The 20837-nt window shown below is 36.6% G+C and overlaps 1 protein-coding gene across 1 annotated transcript in view; it reads left to right on the forward strand.

Moving 5' to 3' along the window:
* Nucleotides 1-20837, forward strand: part of CFHR5 (complement factor H related 5) — a 28630-nt gene that overhangs the window by 3591 nt on the left and 4202 nt on the right. Inside the window, exons 3-8 of the mRNA XM_059145830.1 lie at nucleotides 851-1027; nucleotides 8183-8359; nucleotides 9664-9846; nucleotides 10303-10482; nucleotides 11872-12048; nucleotides 20092-20274. Coding sequence (XP_059001813.1) covers nucleotides 851-1027; nucleotides 8183-8359; nucleotides 9664-9846; nucleotides 10303-10482; nucleotides 11872-12048; nucleotides 20092-20274 — 1077 coding nt within the window. The remainder of the gene's footprint in view (nucleotides 1-850; nucleotides 1028-8182; nucleotides 8360-9663; nucleotides 9847-10302; nucleotides 10483-11871; nucleotides 12049-20091; nucleotides 20275-20837) is intronic.

Here is a 20837-nt window from a genome sequence, read left to right on the forward strand (position 1 = left end):
GACATTAATATGTATTTCCTAATATTTGTTTGGTATCAGCCTGGGCATATTTTTCCTTTAAAACAAATCTTTTTGCATTCTATTTTGAAACTTGCCATTCTTTTGAATATTGCAAAGATCGTATGAGTGTAAATATTTTCACTTTCATATTTTCCATAAAACACGTCTTTTGTTCTTACAGTGATCTCTCTATTAATCCTTCAGTGAATGTGAAGAGCAGACTCAGGAGGGACTGGGTATATTAACCAAAAAGCAGTGGGGGGAGGGCGTCTGGTGCTCAGTCTGTTAAGCACCTGATGCTTAAATTTGGCTCAGGTCATGATCTCAGGGTCATGAGACACAGCCCGGGCTGGGCTCTGAGCTCATGGAGGAGTCCGCTGGTCCCTCTCCCTCCGCCCTCTCCTCCCACCCCCACCCCCTGCTCGGTCTCTCTCAAATAAATAAGTAAAATCTTAAAAAAAAAGAAAAAAGAAGAAAAACAATGGGAGGCAGAAAATACGTGCCAACAAAGGAGACAGTAATGGTCTTTCTTGTTCTGTAAGCAACATTTATGAGAAGAGAGAAATGGATATATTAAAATCTAATTTTGTACCTCGAGAAGTTTATAGAAACAAAATATTTTTTTGTAAAAACCATAAAACGGAATGAAATGTCAATTTACATTTCATACATGGAAGTAATGTATCTATAGGAGCATGATCAGAATTCTTTAGAAATTTTGTTTTCATACCTGATTTCAGTTTTGTTGTTGTTGTTTTTAAATCAGTTGTTGTTGTTGTTTTTAAATCAGTTGTTGCTGTTGTTTTTAAATCAGTTCCATCTTGTACATTAAACAATCTTTGGTCCTTAGGACAGTGTTTCTTTCCTTCTGTGGAAAATGGTCATTCTGCATCTTCAGGAAAAACACACCTGGAAGGTGACAGCGTACAAATTGTCTGTGATGTTGGCTACAGCCTTCCTCATAATAGTGACACCATTTCATGTTTGCAAGACGGCTGGTCTTTTCCTCCCAAATGCAGTACCACCAGTAAGTAAAATGCTGCCCTGTCACATCCTGACATATGATGTGATTTAAAAAAATATATATCTGTTGTCAGGAGCTATGTGTAGGTTTCATTGCTGGCTTTTATGCTTATGCATTTGTTTTTCAGTTCCAGTTCAGTCTGATGGATATACAAAAATCATACTTTGCCTGTCTACACAAATCCAGTGCATGCAATACATAGAAATGTTAGATAATACAAAGGTTTTGAAGGCAGTCCCTTTATGTTAAAGGAACACCCATTTATTGCTTACAGGAAAATTATCATGTTAGTTGGAAATAAACTTTACTTAAAACTGGAGTGTCAAACTGAAAAGAGACTTTTTAAGTGACCATAAGTCCAATCGTAGTTAAAATGTCTTATGACCAAGAGAGTTTTATACAGTTCTTTCATGGGTGCATGTTAAATGTACAGGCTTAATTCAGTAAGCACTCAGTTTCTTTGTTTAAAATATTTTGTACCCGTGAGTGTTATGTTTATTTGTCTGTGGCTTAGAATGTGGAAAACTACTCCTTAAGAAACTGTACAAGACGATGGCCTCTCCTAGGCCTGTGTGAACGCTTGGGATTCTTCATCTTTGCAACTCGCTGGCAATCATTCTTAAGGCAGTTTCGTGGAGTTCCAGCCGAGGCTTGCAGAGTTTAGTACTCAACCAAAGACACAAGAACACTCTTAAGAAAACTTCTCTGGCTCTACCTCCTCCTAGTACCCTCTTTGTTACTCTGCCCTGTAAATTCTAGCCGTTCTAACCACCATGGTCTCCCATACTATCATCTTCCTTGCTCTTCTCAGTTCAGGAAGAACCCTGGACCCTCTGTGGCTTCTCCCTGCCCCCCTCTATCCCCCAAATACAGTCTGGAAATTACTCTCCTAGTAAAAAGCTGAAACAGTCATAGACTGTTATTTGGGGTTTGGGTGGGTGTCCCCCCCCCCCTTTTTTTTATCATCACAGACTTGCACTGGGCAGTTTCCAGTTTTTTAGAGCTGTTTTGTACAGTCTTCTAACATTTTTTTCTGATAGAAATGTATGCTGAGGGCGCCTGGGTGGCTCAGTGGTTAAGCCGCTGCCTTCGGCTCAGGTCATGATCTCAGGGTCCTGGGATCGAGTCCCGCATCGGGCTCTCTGCTCAGCAGGGAGCCTGCTTCCTCCTCTCTCTCTCTCTGCCTGCCTCTCTGCCTACTAGTGATTTCTCTCTGTCAAATAAATAAATAAAATCTTAAAAAAAAAAAAAAGAAATATATGCTGATACCAGCTAAACTATCTTATCAGGAAATGAAGTCTTCTGATATGCTTTTTTTTTTTTTTAAAGATTTTATTTATTTATTTGACAGAGATCACAAGTAGGCAGAGAGGCAGGCAGAGAGAGAGGAGGAAGCAGGCTCCCTGCTGAGCAGAGAGCCTGATGCGGGGCTCGATCCCAGGACCCTGGGATCATGACCTGAGCCGAAGGCAGAGGCTTTAACCCAATAAGCCACCCAGGTGCCCCATTTCTGATAAGCTTTTTGAAATAATTTATTCCAGAACTCATTATTTAAATTTAAACTTCTAGAAAATAGAGTCTTTTTAAAGCAACGAATTAAAATACTCAGTTCCCAGTTGGGCCACAATCTCTTTCAATTACAAGGGGCTTACACATGACCAATACTTGCAGAAGAATAATAAAAGAAGACATTTAGTGACTTCCGACCTGAAATGTCCCGTGGTTAAACAGGTCTCGTAATTTTTAAGGCTTTAGTTATGCTATAACCATTTCATTGTCATCTTCATCTCGAGAATCATCTCTCTTCATTTTGTGGGATAATGGCAGTTGTCAGACCACCAATTGTATTGTAGCGACCTGACAACTCAGTTTGACCAGTGGTAACGCACACAAGCTGTCTCCTGTGTATATTTTGTGAGACTCTATTAGCCCTTGAGAAATTCTGTGTATCCAAAGTTGGGTGTTGGTTGAAGAACACCACAGAAAGTCAATGACATTTCAGGGCAACTGGAATCTAGCACAGGTTCTGAGGAAAGTCACCTCTGTGACCATGAGTACATGATCACCCTTTTGAGCTAAGTTTACTGATCCACAACATGAGTATGTTAAACTTTCTAGGTAACAATGATTAAAATACAACCATTTTGGGCGCCTGGGTGGCTCAGTGGGTTGAGCCGCTGCCTTCGGCTCAGGTCATGATCTCAGGGTCCTGGGATCGAGTCCCGCATCGGGCTCTCTGCTCAGCAGGGAGCCTGCTTCCTCCTCTCTCTCTCTCTGCCTGCCTCTCTGCCTACTTGTGATCTCTCTCTGTCAAATAAATAAATAAAATCTTTAAAAAAAAAAATACAACCATTTTTCTTTAAATCCCTAAATTGTTTTCACCTGTGGTGGAAGCTCTTATTTTCTGCCAACTGTGTTACATTTATGGACAAATATTTAGTGAGAAATGGCTTTTAACAAGAATTAGAGTATCAAGGGAAGAGATAAGGACTGGATAACAAAATGGTAGAGATTCCAAAAAATGAAAAAACAGGAGGAATACAGGAAAAGAATAGAGAAAAAATAAATATCTAGAACAAGAGTTCTAAATTTTTTCTGAAGCTTGCACACCTTTTGTTCCCCAAAATAAGCTGTGGGAAAACTGATAAAATCATTAATCACTTCATTAAATCAATCATGATATACACATACATTCGAATTTTGTGGCAATGTTAATGACATTGTAAATCACGCGTCTTAAAAAATGTATTGGCTTTATTCTTAATGCTTAATTCTTAATGTCTTAAAAAGAAAACGATCCATACTGTTCATATTTAAGCAGCTTCAAGTCTTTAGGAAAGTAATATGCAAGTAAATTAAATTTTCAATTTTAGTAATTTTATCAGAGGATGTTACCACTGATTGGTCCTTTTAGGTGATTTTAAAATGTGTACTTAACCTTTAAAAATCTGATCTATTTAAGTAACGAAAGAATGTGATAAACTACAGCTAACCACAAAAACAATGCTGACATTCATCAATATGAAGATGAGGTTTAAAGATTCCATAAATTTTACAAAAGGCAAAATTATTCTGTGGTATTTACGGAAAAGAGAGGGTTAATGACTAGAGATGTCATGAGGAACTTCGAACATGTGAGTGACCATTCTGTTGTTTTAACTGGATAACAGTTACAGAGGTGTGTTTATTTTGTAAAAACTTACTGAACTTCTGATTTTTACACTAATCTACATGCATGTTCTGTTCAGCAAGTTCATTACCACACATTATTAGGAGACCGTTCCTAGGATGTCTTCACATTTCTGCAGGGTCCAGGCTTTCTGAACAGAGTATTAGCAAACTTGGCTAGAAAATGATGAAATAGAAAACACATCTTGGACGTCAGAGCTAACCTATGCCTCCAGTGAAACTTGGAGCTGTCTTTCTGGAGCCTTTGCTTACATCTCAGAGAAGTAAAAACCTTCCTCTCTCTCTCCCCACAAACATGTCTCTGCTCCAGAGCAAAGCTTTCCTTCCCTTTCTCTCTTGCGGGGAGAATGGACCAAGGGGCCAGCTGCCCTGGAAACCTCCAAGTCTCTTACTTCAGAGGTTCCTTTCCCATGGTGCAAAGCCACTGCCTGAGCACGAGCACCTCTGGCTGTCACGGCGGGTCTGATTACATGGACGCTGACAGATTAGAGACTAGAGCTCAGAGAGCTGGCAAAATGGCTCTTTGAGAGTCATCACTTATTTCGTCTCTGATCTAAAGAACTAATGTTTCCTGTAAGGAGGATCCATTTTCATATGCGTGGACACACACACACACACACACACACACACACACCAGGTACTTACTGTATACTACGAAAACATATAGGATACTATAGATGGTAGGTATATACATAGATGTATATATTTATGTATATATGTATATATATATTTATGTATATGTATATATTTACAGGTATACATAGACATATATATTTATGTAGTAGAATACTTAACTAAAAATAGTTTCATTTATTTAGGAGTATCATTTATATATAAGGAAAATGTACATAAAATCAATTTTTACTAAATTATTAATAATATTTTCTAATGTACATAAAATCAATTTTTAGTAAATTATTCATAATATTTTCTAAAAGATAATTTGTGAATTGGTGCGTAATGATTAAAGGTTTTTGTCCACTTGTTGTGTGCTTGGGATAACATTAGGAATAAGACCCTGATTTTAAATATGCCTTCAAGTCTTCAGATGTGTCAGTACTAGCACATGCCAGAAATAAAGGTAAGAGCATATGGTTTAACCTCAGTGATGAGTTGGACTATGAATGCCATGATGGATATAAAACAGAGATGGGAGCACCCTGCGTCTATAGGATGAGGTGACAATGGCTGGTCCCATGTTGCCCACAGGCTACGGTAAGTACTGTTTCTTCTAGGAAACGAAAGCAATTCTGAATGTATTTTTTTTTAGTAGACTCTATTGAAAGATGTTTCCTAATGAACAATCATCAAAATTTAAGGTGTCCCCAAACAGCTTTAAGAGACCAATGTTAAATAATGATTTAATAACAGATCTTTGAAAAGCTACTTAGCTCATCCAAAATAATGTTGTTTATATGCCACATGCATTGTAATATTTACAAACAAGGTGAACGCTGTTTTAAAGGTACCTTGAATGCATGCTGCCAAATAATTCAAAACTAAGCAAACTCACCAAAGTTATAGTTTGCTATGCCTGCTACAGCAACTTTAGATATTATGCTCCTGGATTTTCATTCTTTTCCTTGTCATTTGATTATAAATTCACAATTTATGGTCAGAGACTTGAGGCACCTGGATGGCTCAGTCAATAAAGCATCTGCCTTCAGCTCAGGTCTTGATCTCAGGATCCTGGGATCGAGTCCCATGATGGGCTCCCTGTTCAGCAGGGTGTCTGCTTCTCCTTTTACCTCTGTGCGTGTGCTCTCTCTCTTTCTCAAATAAATAAAACTTAGAAAGAAATTTATAGTCAGAAACTTGTATCCCATTTGTTTATTTTAGAGCAGTTTGGGATTTCATGGCACAACTGAGGGGGAGGGACAGAGATGTATCCCTTGGCCCATACATGCAATACAGTCTGTCCCAATATCAACTTGACCCACCAGCCATATTTGTACAATTGACGAACAGTCTGACACATCGTAATCACCCAAAGTCTATAGTTTACATTACAGTCCATTCTTGGTGTTGCACAGTCTTTGACATAAACGCTGCACAGATGCCTTCAAGTTATGCCAAATCATACCCTTCCTTAAATATGACTGTACATTTTCCCCCATATATATTAGTTTTCTGCCGCTACTGTAACAAATTATCACAAACGTAATTGCTTAAAACAGTGCACACTTATTATCTTACAGTTCTGGAGGTCAAAAGTCCTAAAATCAAGATGTTGAATTACAGTTCCTTCTGGAGGTTCTAGGAAAGAATCTGTCTCTGCCTTTTATAGCTTCTCAAAGCCCTTTGCGTTTCTCGACTCACCGCCCTCCCTTACACCGCTTCAACCTCTGCTTCTGTGGTCATACGTCCTACTTTGATCCTGATACCTCTGCTCCCTTTTGTAAGAACCCTTGTGATTATACTGGGTCCACTCCCATACAAATAATTTAAATTAATCTTTCCATCTCAAGGTCTTTAACTTAATTGGAACTACAAAGTCTGTTTTTCCAAGGAAGGTAACATATTTGCGTGTTTCATGGATTAGGATGTGGATATTTTGGGGAGGCCATTGTTCTATCTCTAATACCATGTAATAACCATACTTGAATAAATCAGTTGGAAAATCCTACATCAGCCAAGATTGATCCTTTTCTTTCTTTTTTTTTTTTCAAGATCAATTATTTTTAAAAGAGCTTTTATTTTTCTTTGCAGTTGGATTAGAAAGGGAATATAAATAACAAATAAAGAATTGTCATGCAAAATTACTGGAAAAAAATACAGAGATACAGGTGTGCAGCTCTTCCTAAAGCTGAGTGAGTCACATTTCAAGGGGATATGTAAAAACTGTTATTAAACTATTAAATTGTCAGTAACAATGCATAAAACTGGCTAGTTTAAATAATATTTCTGAGATTTAGTTAGAAATATTTCATCATATTTTAGTGATATATGCTTGGTTTATTCAGAGTATTTGTCTCGCATGTCATTTATATTTTCTTTTTTTAAAATAGATTTTATTTATTTATTTGAGAGGGAGAGAATGAGCAGGGGGGAGGGGCAGAGAGAGAGAGGAAGAAGCAGACTTCTCACTGTGGAGCGGGGAGCCCAATGTGGGTTTCCATCCCAGGACCTGAGATCATGACCTGAACCGAAGGCAGATGCTTTATTTACTGAGCCACCAGGTGCCCCTGTCATTCATATTTTCACATGTGAATTTCAATATCAAATTTTATAAATGAACCACAAATAACAGATTAAATGAGAAAAATACACCTATATATTTATATAGGTATCCATTTTTACTTAAATCAGAAGGTATTCATACTGCATTGGTTTTTAGAAAAATATTAGAGATGAGGTTGGGTATAATGGAAAGATTTCGAACACCCAGAAGGCAGCTTGGCCACGTGTTTCTGAAAAAGTCCACATACTAAATACAGTTCCCCTAGTAAAATTAGGAATTATTTGCTTTTTAATGTTCCCTCCTACTTAAAATGTACTAGACATAATTCTTATTTGGACCATTTCAGTTACTCACTTTTTAAACATACCTATTATTTAATTAAATATGTTGCATTTTAATTGTTATTACTTGAAAAACTGATTTTCACACGATCTGTGAAAACTGTTCATATGCTGTTTTATGGACAAATAAAAGTTATTAAACTTATATGGTTAAATAAATAAATAAAATAATTTCCTTGATAAGTGATTGCTCGGGACTTATTTATTACAATACCGAGGAGATTGTCATACAAAATTTTACCTTTCTGTTCAACCCTAATTTCTCTAAAGGGGCTTACACTTATTTGTTGGATGTACGTAATTAGAGGGTTTTTTTTGTTTGTTTGTTTTTTTTAAGGTGAGATTATACATGCTCCTGTGTATGAAGCCCCCTGCTACTTAATAGCATATATTAAATTTAATATTACAATGATTATTTCACACATACTTATTTTTATTTCATTTTAGATATAGAATGCCTTCTTCCAGTTTTAAAACCAAATATAGATGTTTACCCAAAAAAAGCAATATACAATGCTGGAGATGTCTTGGAATTTTCCTGTGAAGGAGGACTTAGAAGAGTTGGACCAGATTCAATTCAATGCTATCACTTTGGATGGTCACCTAATTTTCCAACATGCAAAGGTCAACATTTATTTTAGAACTGATGAAACAACTTATATCAATTTATATTAATGTCTATATATTATTTTATTGGTCTTTATATATATAATCTGACAAACTGTAAAAACATGGTAATGATATTTTAACTGAGATGGAGAAGAGGTGCTGGGCCATCAATTAGTTATGTTTCCTTTAACAAGGGAGTAATTCTACCTCTGTTATGATATATGTAATGGAGTTTTACAGATAAAAATTTAGGTGCCAGAATGGGGAAGTGTTAGGAATTTTTCCCCAAACTCAATAAAAAAATTATGCTTTAAAAAATATTGCATGGGCTTTCTTATATTTTATTAAGTAATCAAGAAGTAATCAAATAAAAATATGAATTATTCAGTATAAACCAATGATTTGTTACTTGCTTCAGATGACCTTACTTTTAAAAAATATTTGATAAAATTATTTTATATATATGTATAGATATTAATTAATAAAACAATATGCAATAACATACTTTATATTTATTTATCTATATTTATATTATACCATATATTTGATAAGTACTTACTTCTATATGATATCCAGATTATCGAACTACTTTAAAATCCTTAGGGCACAATTAATATCCTGGTTATAATAACCTGTAAAATATTGGGGGTTGGGGCAATCAGTATATTTACATATAGAAAAAATATAGGATTGCATTAAAAATTATTGTTAATTTAAAGAAATACAATAAGGTGTTTCGTATATGCAGGTCAATACCCTATTTCTTAGATAGGTATTCTGAAAAATTTTTATGTCTATCATTTACTTTAAATTATTTTGGGGGCACCTGGGTGGCTCAGTTGGGGTAAGTGTCTGTCTTCCATTCAGGTCATGATCCCAGTGGGATCCAGCATAGTGTCAGGCTCCTCATTCAATGGCGTGTCTGTTTCTCCCTCTGCCCCTCCTCCTACTTGTGCCCCTCCTCATTTTGTGCACATGCTCTCTCTCTCAAATAAATAAGTAAAATCTTAAATAAATAAATAAATAACTTCACAAAAAAGTAAGTAATTTGGGCAACATGTAACATTCATATATATCTAGGTGGTCAGTATATGTATCCATTTTTCTTTAATTTGTTCAGAATTGTTTATAATAAAAAGCCTACATTTGAGAAAAAAGAGTACTCAGGACACTATGCACACTGTAAAAAGAAAACCTGAAGAAAAAAAGGAACGTAGCATAAATGTAATTTAGTTCTAGGTCAACCAGAACAGTAATATTATATTTTGTCAGAGTCCTAAGATTCTTTAAGCATTACTTAAATAGTTTCTTTATGATAGGGCAAGTACAGTCATGCGGCCAACCTCCTCAGGTCCTGAATAGTAAAATAAAGGGGATAAGGAAAGCCGTATATGAACACGGCGAGACGGTGGAATATGAATGCCCTCCCTACTTTCTACTGACGGGGCCTGCGAAAATACAGTGCATCGATGGAGAATGGACAAATGTACCCACTTGCGTTGGTAAATAGATGCTAATATTTAAGCAGAATGGTTTAAACTTCGCACTTATATATAAATACGTACATAAAAAATATTTAAAATATTTTATTTATTTCTTTAATTTTATTTTTTCAGTTTTCCAAGATTCGTTGTTTATGCACCACACCCAGTGCTCCATGCAATACGTGCCCTCCTTAGTACCCACCACCAGGCTCACCCAACCTGCCACCCTCCTCCCTTCCAAAACCCTCAGTTTGTTTCTCAGAGTCCACAGTCTCTCATGGTTTGTCTTCCCCTCCGATTTCCCCCAATTCATTTTCCTTTCCTTCTCCTGATGTCCTCCATGTTATTCCTTATGCTCCGCAAGTAAGTGAAACCATATGATAACTGACTCTCTCTGATTGACTTGTTTCACTCAGCATAACATGGATTTAAATATTTTTAAAAGTAAGCATATCTTTTATTACATTCTCTTAGGACGAGTTAAAGCATGTGGCCCTGTACCTCACCTTGAGAATGGCTATGCCCAGTTCTCTATTCTTCCCTTCCAACATGGTGTTTCTGTGGAGCTGAATTGCAGAGATACATATACAATGATTGGAAATAATGTAATTACCTGTATTGATGGAACGTGGACTGAACTTCCTACGTGTGTTGGTGAGAATACGTTTCCTACTTGTGTATTTGATTGTTTACAATTTTTAAAATCAATAGATATGTTTAGAACAGCACATGCCAATCCCATCATCTATTAAATATTTAGGATATAAGACCCTAAATTCTTCACCCCTAATTACTTAAGAAACTGAATTGTTAAAGATTTCCTTTGATCTCTGTACACTGTGCAAGACTGTAGAGATGCTAAGGGCTCTGTGAACCAAGAGAGTCTGGGACTTCTACTTCAGAGTAACAGTGGATGCTGTTCTCCTATGTGCTATGTCCAGCAATCCCAATATAGTCAAGTCTTTAATTTTAAGCTTTAACGACTAGCAGATTCCTTGCTGCTATTCTTCAAGACTCTAAAGTAGAAAATTCAAAACCACTCTTTTCCATCATATCTTAGATTTTTGGATTATCAGCTAGCTTCCCCACTCCTGGGGATGACAACTGTAGCTGTGGCAGATACCCGGTCACTGCCCACTCATGATGACCTGCAGGGAAGGAATATGTTGCATCCTCAAGAGCCTGGACTTAGTTATAAAAAGGTGTAAATTATATACGTTCGTGGCCAACAGCTTTTATATAAGGAGAACACAGATATCCAATCACTAGGATCACATAGTGTAAATTTATAAATAGGGATTATTGGAGAAAAACACATAAAGGGAGAGAGGTAGCAGAGCAGTCTATGTCTTGTTATCACATCCTTTGACACCCTCAGGAAAGGTTCCGCAATGATCTATATATGTATGGACAACTGGGAAGAATTATAACAATAAAATCTACTTAGACTAGCAAATGGCCCATTGCAAATTATTGTCTGACTGTTGTATCAGGGTGTTCTTCCTTTGAGCCTACTCTGACTTATTGAGTCAGAGTCTTAACTAAGCTTCTGAAATGTGGGAGTAATTGAACCTCAAGAGACGTCCAGATTTTCCTCTCTTAAGACTGTACTTCCCACAGACTTAGTCATGCATCACCTCTTTTTATTATTGAAATGCTTTGACAACATTTATTTAACATAATTTAGTGGAAAACAATCACATGTGTATGTCTCTTTGTGCCTTTCAAAATTAGGCTGAATGACGTTTCATAAGGACTTCCTCGAGTCAAGACCCTGGACCAGATTAACCCCTCTTGCTCTTCCATTTCCCAAAAGACTTCATCATGTTTTTCTGTCATTAAAAATGGAATACAGATTTTTGTTTCCTTTTCCCTTTTTCAGCATAGTCTGTGCAATGAAATTAAGACTAGCTTTGTGCGATATTGCTTGAAGTCATCCAACATAATTTAATTACGCCATTAATATGTCAGAAGTTTTATTGAAATAATTGCTAGTTTCTGCTCAATATTCTTATCATGTATGAATATTTTTCTTTTTTATAGAAACAGACCAACTTAAAGGGTGTAGCAGACCAAAATTTCATCTAGGAATACGGATAAGACCAAATCTGAGTCAATATAATCATAGTACCAGATTATATTACAATTGTCTTCCGAGGTTCAAACGCATGCAATCAATCTGCATCAATGGGAAATGGTATCCTGAACCAAACTGCATAGGTAAGGTTTGTTTTAAAAACTCTGTAGATGGGGTACCTGGGTGGCTCCGTGGGTTGGGCCTCTGCCTTTGGCTTGGGTCATGGTCTCAGGGTCCTGGGATTGAGCCCCGCGTCGGGCTCTCTGCTCGGCGGGGAGCCTGCTTCCCCCTCTTTCTCTGCCAGCCTCTCTGCCTGCTTGTGCTCTCTCTCTCTGTCTGTCAAATAAATAAATAAATTCTTTTAAAAAAATTTTGTTGACCTCATTACATCTTTATCAGAAAATTTCTCTTGTGATTAGTATGTTTTTATTTTTTATTTTTTTAAATTTTATTTATATATTAGAGAGAGAGAGAGAGAGACAGAGTGCGTGTGAACAAGAAAGCACAAGCAGAGGGAGCAGGAAAGGGGGAGGAAGAAGCAGACTTCCCACTGAGCAGGGAACCTGATGTGGGGCTTGATCTCAGGACCCTGAGATCATGACCTGAGCAGAAGGCAGAGGCTTAACCCCCTGTGTCACCCAGGTGCCCCAATTAGTATGTTTTTAAATTATTTATTGTGATGTGTAACTTTTAAAAAAGATTTTATTTATTTATTTGAGAGAGAGAGCACAAGTAGGAAGGAGAGGCAGAGGGAGAAGGAGAAGCAGACTCCCTGCCGAGCAGGGAGATTGATGCGGGGCTCTCTCCCAGGACCCTGAGATCATGACCTGAACTGAAGGCAGACACTCAAACTAATGAGCTACCCATATGCCCCATTATGTAATTTTTAAGTTGATGGTGAAGTTTGACACTCAGAACACTATTTTCAGACAAATATTATCATTTAAAAACCCTGGCCTGATGGAGTAAGCCCATTTTAACTCTATTACAATTTCTAGAAATCATAAAAGAAAAAAGAGAACTGTAAAAACAGAACAAAAACTTAGTCTTCAGTGACATTAGGAAGAAACTAAAACCCAAATGACATCGTGAAGGATAACTAACAAATACTATAAATTCTGGACCAAAAGTAGAAAGTAGGGAAGAAAATTATCTGATTAAGAAATTATTGGGACACCTGGGTGGCTCAGTTGGTTAAGCCGCTGCCTTTGGCTCAGGTCATGATCCCAGTGCCCTGGGATTGAGTCCCACATCGGGCTCCTTGCTCCGCAGGGTGCCTGCTTCTCCCTCTGACTGCCTGCCACTCTGTCTGCCTGTGCTCACTCTCGCTCTCTCTCTCTGACAAATAAATAAATAAAATCTTAAAAAAAAAAAAAAAGAAATTATTTTCCTGGGGCGCCTGGGTGGCTCAGTGGGTTAAAGCCTCTGCCTTCAGCTTAGGTCACGATCCCAGGACCCTGGGATCAATCCCCACATTGGGCTCTCTGCTCAGCAGGGAGCCTGCTTCCTCTCCTCTCTGACTGCCTCTCTGCCTACTTGTGATCTCTGTCTGTCAAATAAATGAAATCTTAAAAAAAAAAAAAAGAAAGAAATTATTTTCCTAAGATTAAATCTCACATTCCTCAAAGGTTTATTTTCAAATTATTTGAGAAACAGGACTATAAATTAGAAACATTTATAAAATGGGCACCATTTTAAATTAAAATAAACCAGATATAGAACTGACAGAGAAATCAAAATAAAATAGAGAAAATAGAGTAGACTTCAGACTTCTCACCAACAATATAAGAAGTAAGAATAAACACAGTAATATCTCCAAAGGGCTTAAAGGAAATAATTGGCAACCAATTGTTCTCTATACCAAAATTCCTTATTATTACATATGATTATGATGATTACAAAATAAAGAAATTTTTAAACATAGAAAAGACCAAGAGAATTTACCACTCAAAATCATCCTTTGATAGGATGAAACAATCCCACCTTGTTTCATAAAATGAAACAAGGTGGGATTGGGAGGGAGACAAACCATAAGAGACTCTTAATCTCTCAGAACGAACTGAGGCTTGCAAGGGGGTGGGGTAGGGAGAGGGTGGTTGGGTTATGGACACTGGGGAAGGTATGTTCTATGGTGAGTGCTGTGAAGTGTAAACCTGGAGATTCACAGACTTGTATCCCTGGGTCTAATAATACATTATATGTTAATTAAAAAAAAAAAAAAGAGCGACCTTAAAAAAAAAATCATCCTTTGAAAGAAGTCATATAAAATATATACCAATCAGCAAGATGAAGTATTAATTCTTAATTAATACTTAATTAATTAGAAATTGTGAGTAAAACATAGAAAATGTTAAATTTAAGTAAACAATAATTTCAAGAAGGTAAGGTAGCTAATTTTTAAAAAGTAAGTAAAATGTTTTTATTTTTATTAAATTTCTTTATTCAATATAATTTTATTCTTATATAAGGAAAAAATATTGTTCTGAGAATTTCAAGAATTATAAAGCCTGGGACGCCTGGGTGGCTCAGTTGGTTAAGCAGCTGCCTTCGGCTCAGGTCATGATCCCAGCATCCTGGGATCAAGTCCCACATCAGGCTCCTTGCTCGGCGGGGAGCCTGCTTCTCCCTCTGCCTCTGCCTGCCATTCTGTCTGCCTGTGCTCGCTCTCTACCCCCCCTCTGATAGATGAATAAAATCTTAAAAAAAAAAAAAAGAATTATAAAGCCTTTTCCATGCCCATGGAATGTTTACTTAAATTACTTACTGTGCATTAAATAATTCTTACAAGTTTCAAATACTAATACCTATTGATCACTTTCTATAACCACAGAGAAATAATATTTAAAATAATAACATTTATCTACTCCCCTACCCTTCATTTTGTGAAATAGTTCTCTTCCAAATGACTTGATAAATAGTAAAAACTACATAATAATTGTAAGAACATGTGGTAAAACCTATGAAATGCAACCTAAAATTTGGAGTGACATTCATAGTCTTAAAAAAATAAGCTTGGAGATATCTATCTATCTATCTCCCCAAAAGCTAAGAAAAGTAAACTCCAAATAGTAGGAGGTAAATAATAAAAGTCAAAGCAGTGTGAATGAAATAGAATATTTTACTTATGGCTGATCCATGAAATAATACTAATTTTGGAAAAGATTAATAAGCAGACCTTCTAATCAATTCTACTCTAGTCAAGAAGAATAGTGGGCAGGTCCAAATAGACATTTCTATAACCAAAAAGCAGACAAAAATACAAATATAGGAAAAATAATATAAGAATACAATTTTGAAAATAAAGAAATTAAAAACATAATTGAAAAGGAAAACACTATGAAAAGGGCATTTACAGATCTTGGGAGAATGCTGTTTCTGGAGATTACCCTTATCCAGGGATTGGCCTTGACAAAGGATGTTGCCTTGACAAAACTCTACCAGCCCTCAATTTGGAGTCCATTTCTCCATTAGAGTTATTTCACTCCCCACAGTTGACTTTTCTGGGAGAGCCCTTTTAAGGCAACCCACAGCTAGCTTTTTCCCATGGGTTCAATTCTAGCCACTAAGATTTGGAAATGGAGAGAATCACCAGTGCAGCTATGTCTTTTAGGCGTTTTATCAGACAGACCACTTCAGTTAATCTTAAATTTTACCTGGGTCAGAGACTATTCCCTGGACCATTAATTCCATGGAAAAAACAGATGTTTAGAAGCTTCCTGTTTTTACTTGGCTTAAGTTGAATGGGAGTTCCCCCTTCTCTCTCCTGTGATGTAACATGCAGACAGCACTTTTTAAAGAAACCTTCACTACTGGCTCCTTAAAACTCATTTCTTTTGCATCTCAAGAATATCTGTAATACTATTTTAAAGATGACAGAGTATATTTTATAATCTCTTGGCATGTGTTATAAAAGTTTCTATCATCTCACTTTTTTATTTTATATTTTATTTTATCTTGTTTTATTTTTTGGTGGGGGGGAGAGCACAGCTGGCATAGAGTAGGGGGAGGGGCAGAGGGAGAGAGAGAATCCCATGCAGACTCCGTGCTGAGCACGGAGCCTGACCTGGGGCTCCATTTCAGGATGCTGATCAGGATAACGACCTGAGCTGTAATCAAGAGTCAGCCACCCAACTGACCGAGCTGCCTGGGTGCCTCTATTATCTTACTTTACATCTTGGTATAATTGAATTTGGAAGACCAGGCAAAGGAAATAAGAGTATTCTTTTAATGCTCTGTGTTGTATATGCAAACATATATGGTCTCAAAACATCATAGTCCATGAAAAAAGCAAGTTGCCTTACAATATGCTATAGCATAGCCCTTATAAATGCTAAAAAAATAAATTCACAGACACTAATAATATATTAAATATAGATTCATATGTATGTGTTGAGAGTAGAAAATAAAAACTGGAAATTAAACACATTTGGTAGGGTAGAAGGAAAAATGATGAAATAAGCAGGGTTATAAAAGTAACTTTACTACATCTGTAGAATTTAGTTTCTTTTATTAAGAAAAGGAAGAAGATAACGTTACTTATACTCTGAAAATGAGAAAAGATCAAGATAAACTATAAAATTATAGTTTAAACAAAAAGTCTATCAGAGAGCTAAGAAAAAAATTAGTGAAATTCCAGAAATTTCTCTCCAAGGAAAAAAGAAAGTCACGTTGCTGCTTTCATCCTTCCTGGAATGGTGAGAGGGTGAGAAACCTACCAGAAAAATAAACATAAATAAAATAGTAGAGTTTTTAAAGAATATTATAAGTGGAATGAAGGCTAGCATGACTTAAAATTTCTAAGAGATCAGAAACAAACAAACAAACAAACATGTGTCAGTCTTTTCCAAGTATCCTGATAACATCTGATGTTAAGGCAAGAAAATCGAAATAAAGCATCCAGAAAGTCTGTCTCTCCCCAGTCTTAATGCTGAGATAACTTCAGATTGCTCACCTGTCTTCCCCTTGAGTTCTCTTTGGAGTCCCGAGTTCCCTTTCCAAACCATATTTCTTGATCAGTTTTTCATCTTGGCAAAATCTACACAAAAAAGTCTTGGGAGAAAGAGAATGTGATTATTGTTTTATTGCTACTTAAAAATCCCAGAATTTTTTGTGTAATTTTTTTTTTCACTTCCTGACAGGTCCTTTCTCCTTTTGAGTCTACTCATACCTTTATCTCCATTTGGGGAGAAAGGGTATTTTCTGCCAAATGACAAAAAAATATGCTGCCACTCTCATTCCCTATGATGCTTTATGTTTGTCTGAGAGAGCTACTCAAGTGACTTTGGGAAAAACATACTTGCCTATGTGGAGAAGCAGCAGCTTTTAAAATTATACCTCAGTGGCCTTTCATTCATTAGCCTTATTATCATATCTTTTACATTAATAAATATTCTTCATGGTTGATTTAACATTAGAGCCTAAATATGTTTTTATATTAGATAAGGCAGTATGTAATGTTCCATTATGTACTGTACATAATGTTCCATTGCCTGTTGCCAGATTACTGATAGTTTTTAATACTAAAAACACTATATAAAATTTATAGAACACATTAGCAGTGGTATTTAGAATCCCCCAATTACACAATATGAGTTAGATAAAAATAATAAAAAATTTGATTTATTGTATCAACTTGATTTTCTTTTTTTTAAATTTATTTTTTATTTAATTTCGACATGACAGTATTCATTATTTTTTCACCACACCCAGTGCTCCATGCAATCCGTGCCCTCTATAATACCCACCACCTGGTACCCTGACCTCCCCCCTCCCCCGCCAATTCAAACCCCTCAGATTGTTTTTTAGAGTCCATAGTCTACCTAGTAAAGCCCCATCCATCTGCTGAATGTGCCTGGTCTTCTTTTCATGTGCTTCCCATAGCTTGTCCTCTAGCCTGTGAATCAGACTTTATTAACTGAAAATTTACAATAACAGTAATACCAGGCTAATCTTTTAAAAAAAAAATTACACATTTATTTTAGAGAGAGAGCACAAGTGGGAGGGGCAGAGGGAAATGGAGAGAAGATCCCAGGCCAACTCTGTGTTGAGTTTGGAGCCTGATGTGGGGCTTGATCTCAGGACCCTGAGATCATGACCTAAATCAAAATCGAAGTGCCTTCACTCACCCTGTAAGGGCCTATTCAGCCAGAGCAGCCTCACCCCAGTTGAACTGCCATTTTGTTGTAAAACTTAAATTGACCTTACCCTCCCCTCCCCCAGGGGAACTTATTTAAAAGCAAGTCTGGGAAACCAGTCCCACCTAACAAAGTCCAAATACAAGGGTGGATCAGGCCAGGTGGAGGTATTCAATCAGTGGGGCGCATACTGTCTCCTACCAAGGAGTATGGGCCCCAGCCTTTGGGCACCTCTTGGGCACCAATTCTTAACTAGGTGATAGGCTGATTCAAATGTCTACTAGGGTAAATTGTAATTCAATTGGTCACCTAGCAACACTGTGGAGTTTCCTGTGTGTGTTACAATCTCATCGGCCACCTGTGTGTGGCCAGGCCCAACCACATGGCCTTTGCTCTATAAAAGTTAGTTTGGAAAGCAGGGAAGGGTCATCCTCTCTATAAGGGGTGGCCCCGACCGGTCTCTTTGATGGTCGGTCTGATTCCTGATGCTTGGTATGAAATAAAGCTTTGCTTGACCTTCGCTTTGTATCAGTCTCGCTCCTTTAATCAGGGACCCATTATTGGGGTACCCAATTTTGGGGGGACCCAACAACCCCAAGGTCAGGCTAAAATGTCAGGCTAATCTTCATTTTCTTTTGAAGGGTGAGTTATTAAGCCAAAACAGTTCATGAAAGATCAGCCTTATTAAAGGTTGACTGGAATAATGATGCCACTGGAATTAAATTCTTTTATGTCACATATTTCTCAAACCAACAAATAAATAGGGCAAGTCATATAGAACATAGGCATGAGTTGTCCCACCTCCCAGACACTCCTCTAGTTTTTCCTCTAAGCAAAAATAATTTTTGCTTAGAGGATTTGCAGCATATAATTCTAGTGTGTACATCTTCCCTTGAAAAAAATAAACAACAACTAATGAAAATTCAGGTTTCAGAGACTATGTGTGTATTTTGGCTGAATTTAGATCTTAGATTCTATTTTAAGATAATTTTTGAAATTTTTACTCTATTGTCATATTTTTAAATGTAATTAAACAAAAGATACTAGCTCATTCTTCTATCTTGGTTTTAAAAGAAAACAGTATAGTGGGAATTTAAAACTATCTAACAACTTATTTTTAATTATTTTGAAGGGAATTGCCACTAGACAGCAACACCTATTCTGGAAAAAAAAAAAACGAGCTGAAGGAGAACACTTTATCAGCCTAGGTCAGGAGGTGGGATGTGGCTCAGATAATGAAATTTTAGCGCCAAATTGACCATTTAAAAATTTTTCCCTTAGAATAAACTAAACCATCAAAATGAAGTTCATTCCTACTCAAACAGAGGTGTTCTAATTACATCAATTGCCAGTCATTGTCATGTTTAGAACAAAAGGCAAATCATGAAAATCTTTCATTGAGGTCAAGGGTTAGGTTATTAGGGGAAGTCTTCATTGGTTTTATCATTACTATTACCATTTTAATTTTTTGGTTTTAACTTGTTTGAATCACACATACATAACTTTTAAATCATATGAGTTAGCTAGAAAAAATGTAAAAAGGTTAATTTGAAAATTATATAAGAGTACTGATGGAATAATGAATAGGAAATAGAAGGGAATACCAGAGAAATTTTAATCCAGTGGTTATAGCACAAAAGTGCTTTACAAACCATAAACTATGTTAAGATAAAGTATATTTGGGGCACCTGGGTGGCTCAGTGGGTTAAGCCTTTGCCTTCAGATTAGGTCATGATCTCAAGGTCCTGGGATGGAGCCCCACATCCGGCTCTCTGCTCAGTGGGGAGCCAGCTTCCCCTCTCTCTACTTTTCTGCCTACTTGTGATCTCTGTCTGTCAAATAAATAAATAAATCTTTTAAAAAAGATAAAGTATATTCGTTACTATAGCATCATATGTATACACACACACACACACACACACACACACACACACACACACATCCCGAGGGAGTTACTAGTTATTGGATGTTCCACTATACTGAAATATTATCTTGTTGAGATGTTTTCCTTAGCTTTTGTTAGTGAAATAATTAAATTCCAAACTTTTTTAGGAAAATGGAGAGAATTGTGCCCACCTCCACCTCAGATACCTAATGCTCAGAAAATGCTAACCACAGTGAATTATCGGAATAAAGCAAAAGTAGCCATTCTCTGCAAAGAAAATTATCTACTTCATGGACCAAGAGAAATTGTGTGTATAGATGGACAATGGCAGTCCTTACCACAATGTATTGGTTAGTAGTTCATTTCTAATGCTACTTAAAAAGTGTTTTCTAATCTCCTTTGTTTTATCTAAAGAACAGGAAAAAGAACTTGTGATTTATTTATTGCACTTATTATTCTAAAGCATTAAATTGTCATCTAGTTATCCAGTTCTGTGACTTTCAAAAACTGTTCCTCTATGAAGTACTTGCAACAGTGGCCACAGAAGAAACAAGTTTGAGATCTCTACTGGATACCCACTTCTATTAAGTACATTTACTTGACATGTGTATAATGGACAATACAGAAATGGTCAGGGCTAAGATGTAAATTTGGCAACCGTAAGTATATAGAATATCTAAAGCTATAGGACTGGATGGGACCACATAGAGAATTCAAATGACTAAATAAGAGAGACGGTCAAAGTGACAGCCTTGGCGACTCTCCATTATTAGGGATCTGGGAAATGAGAAGCAGCCAGATAGAGTTGTGGAAGAGAAACAAGGGAAGGCTGATAAAATGATTCTAGGACACAATTACATTGTGTGTGTGTGTGTGTGTGTGTGTGTGTAGGGGATTCCCCCACATCCAACAA

This window comes from Mustela lutreola, chromosome 14 (assembly GCF_030435805.1).
Source record: "Mustela lutreola isolate mMusLut2 chromosome 14, mMusLut2.pri, whole genome shotgun sequence".
NCBI classification, from domain to species: Eukaryota; Metazoa; Chordata; class Mammalia; order Carnivora; family Mustelidae; genus Mustela; species Mustela lutreola.